Source organism: Puma concolor, chromosome D1 (genome assembly GCF_028749965.1).
Source record: "Puma concolor isolate L17-30 chromosome D1, mPumCon1.1.hap2, whole genome shotgun sequence".
In the NCBI taxonomy this organism is placed as follows: Eukaryota; Metazoa; Chordata; class Mammalia; order Carnivora; family Felidae; genus Puma; species Puma concolor.
The window spans coordinates 30,202,991-30,215,286 of record NC_141676.1 but is presented as its reverse complement, the minus strand read 5'-3'; the positions used below and the strand labels follow the sequence as shown (position 1 = coordinate 30,215,286).

General features: G+C 36.9%; 1 protein-coding gene and 1 pseudogene across 1 annotated transcript in view; both read right to left on the bottom strand.

Annotated features, from left to right (window-relative positions):
* Window positions 1–12,296, bottom strand: part of DCDC1 (doublecortin domain containing 1) — a 497,922-nt gene that overhangs the window by 402,433 nt on the left and 83,193 nt on the right. The window contains exon 8 of the mRNA XM_086677755.1: window positions 8,696–8,789. Coding sequence (XP_086533881.1) covers window positions 8,696–8,789 — 94 coding nt within the window. The remainder of the gene's footprint in view (window positions 1–8,695; window positions 8,790–12,296) is intronic.
* LOC112865463 (rRNA-processing protein FCF1 homolog pseudogene) lies at window positions 10,508–11,170 on the bottom strand (annotated as a pseudogene).

Here is a 12,296-nt window from a genome sequence, read left to right as displayed (position 1 = left end):
TGTAAATCAGAGACAGGGACTTTGATAACATAATAGAGGTCTCTGTCCCTTCATGTCATAGTCAACATTTTTTTTTTAATTATCAATAATTGGGGCACATGGGTGGCTCAGTCAGTTAAGCATCTGACTTTGACTCAGGTCATTATCTCACGGTTCGTGGGTTCGAGTCCCACATTGGGCTCTGTGCTGACAGCTCAGAACCTGGAACCTGCTTTGGATTCTGTGTCTCCCTCTCTCTCTGTCCCTCCCCTGCTTGAGCTCTGTCTCTATCTCTCTCAAAATGAATAACATTAAAAAAATGATCAATAATTTAGACAGTGATAAAATTGGTATTCAGATCACATTTACAAGTGAAAACAAAGACAGAAGAAATTGTTAATCCCTGGGTTACAGTTTAAATATCTGAAAGATCTTGCAAGGCTAAACTACTAAATAAAAACCTTGAAAGTAGAAATTTAATAGGAATCAATGTATAATATTCTGTTCACATAGTTATAAAATCAGCAGTACAAGTACAGGACAAGGAAGAAGCAGTTTAGGGCAAATTGTTAGTAAAAGTTTGGGGCTTTGTTGTCTTTAAATTCAATTTAGGTCAAAAATACAATGCGTTTAACATAAATAAAAATGCATTTGTAGATTATATAATGATCTGGGAAAAAGTGGGGGAGGTGAGATTCCTTTACTCATCATTGATTGACCTGGGAAATTGTATTCTGATAAATTATGAACATTTACGTTCTAAGTTTCAGAAACCCAATTGTGGCTTCCCCTATAGAAAGGTGGTAGATTTATTATAAAAAGAACACTTCATCTTCTTCAGTTAAGGTAGAGAAACAACTGGAAGAAAGTATTACAAATCTAAGAAAGAGGTTTGCTAAAGGAATCAAGGAGAAAGTAAAGTGGTTTTATATAGGCTCCATGCCCAGTGTGGAGCTAGAATTTAGGACCCGGAAATAAAGAGATGTATGTTCTACCAACTGAGTTAGTCAGGTGTCCCTAAAGTGGTTTCAAAAGATGCTTCAACCTTATGATCAAAATAAAGCGGTATATGCATGAAAATAAACAAGACGGGTTTGTTTAGCTGGAGGAGGAAAGAGATCTTAGAATAAAGGTAAATATCTGATTTGAACACACATTTTTAAAAGATATGAAAAGACAAACTGAAACCTTGAAGGCCAGATATGAGGGTATCAAGGCTAACTACTCTTAAAGAGTCTATTACAAAAGGGAAAATATTTCAATTGTTACAAAATCACAAACATTAACTGGAGTCCAGTAAAACCTAAGAGAGAAATAAAGATCTCACAGGGCAAACTCAGAACAATCCCCCAAAGGAGGCAGAATCCAAATACTGTGAAGAGGTGACATTTATTTTACAGATAAATTAATAGTAAAAGCAATTTGGAGAATCTCTTTTGAGGATGTGACAGTTATACAAAATGTGCACATGAAATCTGAGCAAATTAGAGAGAGGAATACTAGGAAGATTAACATCAAATACTCAAAAAATGTATTTAGTGCATCCTCCCCCGACCCCCACCACCAAATTTCTGGGTTTAAGATTAAGGCAAAGGGAAGACGAATTATGTTACAGAAGATCCAGGCACAGCAATAATAGATAAAGACGTCAGATCTAGGGGCACCTGGTTGGCTCAGTCGGTTGAGCATCCGACTTCAGCTCAGGTCATGATCTCATGGTTTGTGGGTTCGAGCCCCGCATCGGGCTCTGTGCTGACAGCTCAGAGCCTGGAGCCTGCTTCGGATTCTCTGTCTCTCTCTCTCTGTGCCCCTCCCCTGCTCATGCTCTGTCTCTCTCTGTCTCAAAAATAAAATAAACATTACAAAAAAAAAGAAGAAGTCAGATCTAAATTAGATGTTAACCAGTGGGAAAATACATCCTGGGTGGGATTATTTAATTCAGGGAGGTGAAAATGGGTAGGACCGGTTTGAACAAAAGATGATATTGACAAACTTGGAACTTATTTTTTTTTTAAATATTTATTCATTTTTGAGAGACAGAGATAGAGCATGAGCAGGGGGAGGGGCAGAGAGAGAGGGAGACACAGAATATAAAGCAGGCTCCAGGCTCTGAGTCGTCAGCCCAGAGCCCGACGCGGGGCTCGAACCCACGGACTGTGAGATCATGACCTGAGCTGAAGTCGGATGCTCAACCGACTGAGCCACCCAGGCACCCCGGAACTTACTGATATCATATCTCTCACTATGAGAGACCCTGCAAGAAAAATATTTACAGGGATATGTTAGAAAAAAACACAAGTGTGAACTCAAAAGGAAAAGAAAAGAAAGAACTCAACAACCACAAAGAATGCAGCCCAAGCCTGTTAGAGAAGGGAACCTTTCTGAAAGGAACAGGAGTACAGCAGAGGCAAATCCTAAATGTTGTAGAAAAAGAGAACAGAAATGTTAACTCAAGCCTAAGAGCATTCAAAAACTGAGGAAAGACGATGTCTACAGGAGGAAATAACATCAGTGCTATTCTTCACTGAGCACCTAAGACTGTGAGGCTCGGAAACATAAACAGCCACTTCTGTTCAGAAATCCATGGAGTGAAGTTATTCTGTAATGGAACTAAAGTGAACATAAGGGAGAAGCTGTGATCAGGAAGTAGGTGTCTTGGGCTTAAACAGTTCCATAGCCAGAGGCCATTGCAGTAGCCACTGTGACCCAGGATTGAAATTACTGTTCCCGAGGCAAGACGGATGCTTTGCCACCAGAGAGGGCCTACCCTCAGTTCAGCATGGGGTTCAGAAATATGTGACTCAGAGGGAAAAGACCATTAAGGTGCTTGGAAAACTTTACAAAGGCAAATAACAACATCTCAAATAAGTCTTGGGGCTGCCACCAACGTAAATTTCCAAATGTTGCAAAAGAATGTAAGAATATCCCCTTTGAGGATAATAATAACAGCAATGATGATAAAGTATTCTATAATGTTGGGGCACCTGCCTGGCTCAGTTGTGGAGCATATGACTCTTGATCTTGTGGTTGTGAGTTTGAGCCCCATGTTTAGTACAGAGATTACTTAAAAATAAAATCTCAAAAAAAATGTTATATAATCCTTACCAAGTGTCAGGTACTTGTTCTAAGGACTTCACATATAATTCACTTACTCCTTGCAATAACCTATTAAGGCAAGTAATTTCATCCTTATTTTGTAGATGAAGAAACTAACTCTCAAAGAAACTAATTAACTTGTCTCAGTTCATACAATAGGTGGTGTAACTGGAGTTTGAACTCTGGCTCCAAATTCAGAGCACTTCATCAACTCTTATGCAGGGTTTTTTTTAGAAATCACTGGTCAATTTTTTCTTCAAAATATTATAAATACATAATGCTATAATTAATGCCTTGATGAGAGACTGCTTCCCAACAAGTTATAGCATATGTCACAGACCCTGATCAACAGCGTAAATTGACTGGCATGTTGGAATGACTGACATGAGGAATGCTTTCTCTTCTTTGCCTTCCTTCACTTAGTTTCTGTGATGCTCTTTGGCAACAGTCAGATGGTCTGGATCATGCCAAAATAGTTACCTGGAAACATCATTTTGCTTGGAATAGCCACATTAGAAACTGGGGATTGGCTTCTGTTCTGAATGTCCTGGATATGGGGCTGATGTTGTGATCATCTTTTGATTCAACTGGAATTAGGGCACATGAGAAAGTTGGTATAAGCTCATTCCAACTTCTCAAGTCCTGAGGGATGATGCCCACCACGGGGGCCCAGAAGGTAGTTGCTGGAGGAATTCCAGCTCAAACTAGGCATCTAAAAGCCATCTGGCTGACACTGGGAAGAATAAAAATTACGGACTTTTATTTCTTTGAATTTTAACTTGTGGAGTTGGAACTTTTATTGGATTTTAACTCACAAAGGTAAGATTATTTGATTTGGGAATTCACTTCCCTATAAATATAAAATTTTGGGATTTTCATTTCTTTGGAATTTTATTCTTTGAATTTAACTTCACAAAAATTTCATAATGGGCAAGAATTAACATTCAAGTTCAGGATATGTGTTTGGAGTTTTGTGATTAAAATACATTAATCCTGTCATTTGAGTTCATTGCATTGTACAATTTCTGAAAAACATGTCAGAGAATAAATACATAACCATTTTGGGTGGTGTAACTGGTATAATTTGGGGTGGGAAATGGAACAGGAAGTGAACATTCAATGCTCAATAACACAGACTTGGAGTCAATTTAATTATATATTTTTTTCTTTTTTTTTAACTTTTTTTTTTTTTTTTTTAATTTTTGGGACAGAGAGAGACAGAGCATGAACGGGGGAGGGGCAGAGAGAGAGAGGGAGACACAGAATCGGAAACAGGCTCCAGGCTCCGAGCCATCAGCCCAGAGCCCGACGCGGGGCTCGTACTCAAGGACAGCGAGATCGTGACCTGGCTGAAGTCGGATGCTTAACCAACTGCGCCACCCAGGCGCCCCAATTTAATTATATTTTAACTCATTTCAGAATCTTCTAGGGTAAATTTCATACTACCCACCATGATCTGGAAGGATCCACGCAGGAGCAGAGTTTGGTTATTGGAATAATAGGTCCTAACAGACTGAGGATCTCCCTCAAGAGGGAGACTCACTTCTCTGTTCACCATAATGGAATAATGAAGCCAAAGAAGGTAAGAGAACAAAAAGTTGGGAAATGTTAGGGGGAATGAGGTCTATCAAAATCTGACACTATCTACCTGTGTTCTCCCACTGTTATGTGCTTATATAATACCAAATAGTTTATATATGATTAGTAAATAGGCAATGATATCAATACAATATAGAAGTTTGGTTGGTAAATATGTGCTTTTTCCTAGGCAAAGGAGGCCAACAGTGAAGGAGTAGAATTCTGACCTTTAGCAGGAAAGAAAAATGCTTTAGCTTGCCTGCAGCACTGGGGTTCCTTGCATGACTCTGTGGGAGTTTCCCTTCCTCCTGTGCCTTCCTTAAAGGAAGCCCCAAACCTCCAGTTGACGTCCATCTGCATTTTCTCACACTCTATTGTTTTTGTGCAGCTTTAATATCCTCTGAAGCATCACTCTGAGACACCTACCCAGGCTGTTTACAGTATCCCCTAGGTTAATTATTATTTAAGTTGGTATTCTGGTTTTAAAGGTGCATAGATTTTGAATGGTCTTCCTCAACACTATTGTTTCCACAGCCTTGTAATTTTGGGGTGGTGATTTTGCAGAATACATTTTTTATATCCTGTTCTAGCAGAAATGCTGTACTAGCATGTTGATCATACATAGGAATATGGCATCTTTACACAGTGGGTAGTTCTACTCTAGAAAGAATAGATCTTGGTGGGAGGCATAAGTAAGGAATGTTTCTGCATGTAACAAAATAAATTTCTTTGTTAAAATCTTCTATGGTTTTTAGAAGTCTAAAAACATAAGCAATTTGCAAATCCTATGAGGTTTTAAAAGTTTCACTAGACTTGATAAAGTAAAAGTTTGGTGTCATGTCCAATGTGCTCATTTCTCACAGCAAAGGAGGAAAACCTTCAAGGCACATCTAATTCTAAAAAAAGAAGCAACAGATAGGAGAAAATGTTTCATTTTGTACATCTGTTACATTTCAGTCCTTGGTACAGTTACACTTCTAATCTGTCCTTATAAATAAAAAGTAATTACTATGATCTTAACATTAGACGTGATATTCTGATTTGACATAAACGAACAAGAGTCATACATCAAATGAGAGAATTAGCATTTGTTTAAATTAAAAGATAACTTTCCCATAACACTTCATCTTTCCCAAGCTGAAGTTCAGAAGACTATGAAATATAAAAGTTGAGGGACCTCAATCATTTGATGCACAAATTATACTAATGAACAAAGAAAAAATAAATGCAAAAACCTAATGTTAAGTGACTAGGGTACTACAGACTGGAAGCTCCTTCAGTAGGATTAGCTTCTTTGAGGATTTTAAGTCTAGTGAACTTGTTATGCTTCCACATGTTAGTAGTCGCATAGGCTAATTTCAGCTGGCATAGCGTTCCTACGTACGCAAAGACACAGGGCAAGGCATGCATTAAAATGTGATAATAGCACACTTCTGGGACACGTGAAGCATGAGGCATGAGTCTGCCTCTGGCATCCATGAAGCATCACACCTCAGAGTCAGAGCTTTTATGTTTTGATAAGTAGTTCTGCTCTTCCACATTTGGGAGGGGGAAAAATCAACTTTCTAAGTGTAAATCTTTCCCCTTTACCGGGGTGCCTTAAAGTTTTAATTCTAATGATTAATTTGAAAACTTTTTTTTTCAAATCCCAGTGAGCTGGAAATAATTTAAAGATGGATAGCGTCTTAAAATGTGTTATTTATTTTATTAATGCAAATTTAAGAGTGATTATATAATATTGTTGATTATAAAGATCATTTGAACCAGCATGATTAGGGGGGAATGCAAGAAAGAAAATATAAACTTTAATATTGATATTCCATATCCCCTCCTCCCCCTCAAAAAAGACCATAAAGAAGGATTCCCTGTGTTTCATGTGTCTTACAGGTACGTAACTAGCTAGATAATGGGTATGTCTACAAAAGCTTTGAAATCTTCTAATAAAATAAAAAATAATTATATCAATACAAACATTAAAAATGATAAAGTATACTTTACTTTCTAATATGCAAAGACACATATAATCCTTGGCAGGAAAAAAATTAAGAATTACAATAAGTTTCAAAATATCTGTTTTAAAGTTTATTTATTTTGAGAAAGAGAGAGAGACAGAGTGCGAGCACACAAGCAGAAGAGGGACAGGGAAAGAGGGAGAGAGAATCCCAAGTAGGTTCCATGCTCAGCATGGAGCCCAATGTGGGGCTTGATCTCATGAATGATGTGATCATGACCTGAACCAAGATCAAGAGTTGGAAGTTTATGGGGTGCCTGGGTGGCTCAGTCAGTTAATCGACTGACTCTGAGTTTCAGCTCAGGTCATGATCTTAATGTCAAGAGATCGAGCCCTGTGTCAGGCTCTGTCCAGCCAACACGGAGTCTGCTTGGAATTCTCTGTCTCCCTTTCTCTGCCCTTCTGCTGCTCATGCGCTCATTCTCTCTCTCTCTCTCTCTCTCTCTCTCTCTCTCTCTCTCTCTCTCTCAAAAATAAATAAATAAACATTAAAAAAAAGAGTTGGACGCTTAGCCACCCAAGCACCCCAAATATCAAAATATAATAGTAGTCACTCAATAGCATTAAGATCATAAAGCCAGTAAAGGTTTGTTTTTATATATTACAAGCAAGGATTTTAGAAACAAATGTAAGTATTCAGAATAGCCATATCCTAAAATCACTTACAGTTGCCTGGATCTAGCCTTGCAGTTAAGTATGCCACTTAATATTCTGGCCCTCTTCAGGCATATGGAGTTAAGGTTCAGATGAAGTGATAGGACCATAAGAGTAGCATTTTTAGTAGTGCTAATAGTAGTACTAGTAAAGAATAGTAATTACTACTAAAGTATAAAAAGTAAATTAAAAAAGTAAGAAGTAAATAATAGTAGTAATTACTACTAATAGTAATTTAAAAGTACAAATGTGGAATTCATGGTATTTTTGCTCTTAGAGACTAGCAAATCAGTGCTTTTAGAAACAGATGAAAGTCTCATATTTTGACAAAGACATAGAATAAAATTGTTTTATTTTTTAATTGTTTTAAAGTTTATTTATTTATTTTTGAGAGAGAAAGAGAGAGCACATGTGGAGTAGGGGAGGGAGAAAGGGAGACACAGAATCCAAAGCAGGCTCCAGGCTCTGAGCTATTAGCACAGAGCCTGATGCGAGGCTCGAACCCACGAACTGTGAGATTGTGACCTGAGCCAAAGTCAGATGCTTAACCAACTGAGCCACCGAGGCATCCCAATAAAATTGCTTTAGAACACATTTCATAACTTTTGAAAAACCTCTAGAAGTTAACCAAAACATTTAAAAATTTTATATCTGAGCAACAGTAGTATGATTTCTCATTTTTCTCCTTTGAAAGCTGTATACCATAGAAAGTATCTGTTAAGTTATGAAAATTTATCAATTGCTTTTGTTCATTAAATTATGGCTTATGAAAGTTAAAACACTCATGATTTTTCTCAAATCTAAGCTTGAGCTGTGCTATAGGTTGAATGTTTGTGTCCCCCCAAAATTCAAATGTTGAAACCTAATGTGACGGTGTTTGGAGATAATTAGGTCATAAGGGTAGAGGCCTCATGAATGGAATTAGTGTCCTTATACAAGAGACCCCACCAGGTACCCTTGCCCTTTCTACCATATAAGGACACAATGAGAAGATAACAGCCTATGAATCAGTCAAGGGCCCCTCAACAGACAGTGAATCTGCCAGGGCCTTGATCTTGGTCTTCCCAGACTTCATAATTATAAGAAATAAATGTTTGTTGTTTAAGCCATTCAGCCTATGATATTTTTGTTATAACTGCCCAAATGGACCAACACAAGCTGAAATAAAAATTCTTCAAACCTTAATCCATTCCATAATTTCCTTTTGTATAGGAATAGTTCCCATGTTAAAACTAAACTTTTATTATATCTGTTTTCATATATATATGTTCATATATATACTCATATATATTTATATACATATATGTTTGTATATATAAATTATGCAAATGTCTTTTGAAATGTGATCATAGAGCTTGTAAAATCTTTGTGACTTACCTTTTGAAATATCTTTAATTGTTCTGCCATACAAATCATAAAGATATCTGGCTGGTGAATTTAGGTTCATTCTCATTGTGCAAGTATCTAAAACCTACCAAGAGAGTGCAGAAAAAAACTATAAATAATTTATTACAATAAGCTCTGGCTAAATTGAATAAACATTGAAAGTCCTTTCTATACTAAATGGCTATACAAATCATATTATAAAATGAAATTTGATTATTTAGAAAATATTCCTAAAATATGATAAGAAAAAAAGCAGTTACAATTATTATATCATAACTTTACTTTAAAAACACACCAACTGGGGTACCTGGTGACTCTTGATCTCAGGGTTATGAGTTCAAGCCCCATGATGGGTTCAGAGCTTACTTAAAAAAAATAATAAATGAAATAAAAGTAAATAAAAAACAAATATTAATAAAAAAGAGAAAAGAGATGCAATAAATATTAAAAAGTGGATACATACTAATAAATGCTAGAACTGAAGGAAAGTTTTATCTATTTTTTTTAGTTTTTAAAGTTTTATTTATTTAGAGAGACAGAGAAAGAGAGCATGAGCAGGGGAGGGGAAGAGAAAAGGGGACGGAGAGAATCCCAAGCAGTCTCCACACTGTCAGTGCAAAGCCCGAAGTGGAGTTCAAACTCATGAACCCTCAGATCATGACCTGAGCCAAAACCCCAATCGTATGCTTAACCAACTGAGCCACCCAGGTGCCCCAGGAAATTTTTATATCATTCTTGGTATTTTCTATATTTTTCATTAACTTACAATGTCAAGATGTTAGTTTTATTTCATTTTATTTTTAAATTATGTATTTGTTTTTGAGAGAGAGAGAGAGAGAGAGAGAGAGAGAGAGAGAGAATCCCAAGCAGGCTGTGTACTGACAATGCAGAGCCTATGTGGGGCTTGATCTTATAAACTGTGAAATCATGATCTGAGCTGAAATCAAGAGTTGGACGCTTAACCAACTGAGCCACCCACAGGCCAGGAAGGATATTACTTTTATATTGGTCTTAATCAATACAAATAAATGGAAAGATATACCATGTTCATGGATTGGAAGAATTAATATTGTTAAAATGTCCATATTACCCAAAGCAATCTATAGATTCAAGGCAATCCTTTTCAGAATACTAATAGTGTTTTGCATAGAACTAGAAAAAATAATTGTAAAATTTGTATGGAACCACAAAAGACCTGGAGTAGCCACAGCAATCTTGAGAAGGAGGAACAAAACTGGAAGTGTCATGCACCCAGATTTCAAACTATATATACCACAAAGCTATAACAACCAAAATAGTATGGCACTGACATAACAAAAAAGACACATAGATCAATGACAGAATTGAGAACCTAGAAATAATCCTGCACCTATATGATCAATTTATGACACAGGAGGCAAGAATATACAATGGGGAGAAGACATTCTTTTCAATAAATAGTGTTGGGGAAACTGGATAGCTACATGCAAAAGAATGAAACAGGACCACTTTCTTATACTGCACACAAAAATAAACCCAAAATGGATCAAAGACCTAAATGTAAGACTTGAAGCCATAAAACTCTTTTTTTTTTAATGTGTGCAATCATCTGATTTATAAAAAGATGCAACAAAATTCAAAATGATACAAAATATCAATTTCAAAACAACATCAAAAGTGAGTGTATTTAACCATACTCAGCTCATAACAGAGCAAATGGGTAAGAAGGAGAATAATTCATGTTATAGCGTATTGCTACATGAACTGGAAACAGAAAAAGTTGGTAAAGGAAGGCTGAGGATCTCTATCTTTAGAGTGTTAGAATTAGAACCAAGGGGCTCCATAATCATCTGGCATCTGCTCAATGTTGTACCTATGGTTAGAAATGTACATGATGGGAACTCCAGGGATCTTCCGGATCCTTCATTTAAGGTCCTGGTCAATGGTGGCCACAATGTAACATTTGTGCTGAGTTACTCTCTGTACTAAGCAGTCATCTGCATAGGTTCCTTTGTGTGTGCATGGTAATCATTCAAATCTTGGATCCTTGGCAATCCTTAGAGCCAACTTTTACCCCAATTTCTCAGTTTCAGCCATTACACAGTCAGTTATACAAGGGATACACTTGGCATACAGATAGTCCATCATTGATTGTACTAAGTCAACTTTGGCTTTAATGGAAAAGTTGATAAAGTTGGTATCAACCAGGATGTGGTAAGGTGGGCCCAGCTGTGTGTTATATTGGAAGAATAAGCAGGAAGGATGTCGGGGGACTTCTCTTTCCCTGAGTGCACTGGGATCTTTCTTTTCTTTCTTTTTAGGTTTCAATCTATCCTTCTCTTTAAGCCTCTGATTTCGGAGACTAAGCATTCACTTCATGGTTGCATACTTTCTTGCTTTCTTTTGCTTCCCCATGTTCACGCTGCACTCTTGTTTCTTCAGCCATAAAACTCTTAAAAGAAAACATTGTCAGTAACCACTTGGACATCAACCTTAGCAAAATTTTTCTAGATATGTCTTCTCAGACGAGGGAAACAAAAGCAAAACAAACAAACAAAAATACTGTGACTACATCAAACTAAAAAGCTTTTGCACAGTGAAGGAAACCATCAACAAAACAAAAAGGCAGCCTACAGAATGGGAAAAGATCTCTGTAAATGATGTACTGAATAATGGCCTAATATCCAAACTATATAAAGATTCATACAGGGGATACTAAAAAAACCTGAAGGGTCAAAGAGGTTGTTGCCTGCTTTCTCCTCTAGGATTGATGGTTTCCTGTCTTACATTTAGGTCTTTCATCCATTTTGTGTTTGTTTTTGTGTATGGTATAAGAAAGTGGTCCAGGCTCATTCTTCTGTATGTTGCTGTCCAGTTTTACCAAAGAGACCGTCTTTTTTGCATTGGATATTCTTTCCTGCTTTGTCAAAGATTAGTTGGCTATACATATGTGGGTCCATTTCTGGGTTCTCTATTCTGTACCACTGATCTCTGTGTCTGTTTTTGTGCCAGTACCAAACTGTCTTGATGATTACAGCTTTATAATACAGCTTGAAGTCCAGAATTGTGATGCCTCCAGCTTTGGTTTTCTTTTTCTGAATTGCTTTGGCTATTCAGGGTCTTTTCTGGTGCCATACAAATTTTAGGATTGTTTGCCCTGTAGCCCTGTGAAGAATGCTGGTGTTATTCTGATAGGGATTACTATACTTACTTTAAAATTGGGGCCTGTAATCCTAGTCTTAATCAACTCAATTTCTTTGTGACAACAAACATATTTAAACGGCTTAATGTGTATATAGGGACAAAGCTGTACTCTCCTTTCAGTCTGGAGAACAACTTTCAAACATTGTGACTGATTTGGTTTATCTAGTTGCTATATCAAGTGATGTGTGTTGCATTTAAAAGGCAAATATCTAATTGACAAATTTAATTTGACAAATTGGCCTTTGCCGTATTACATCAGAGGTTCTCAGTCTTTATACTACCTCTATACATGACCAATAATGTTCTCATGAGCCACATACTGCCATGGGCATTCACAGGATTGTGTGTCTTTCTTCCGTACTAGCTGCAATCCAGAGTTTGGGGCAATTCTTCAGAAACTGTATTACTG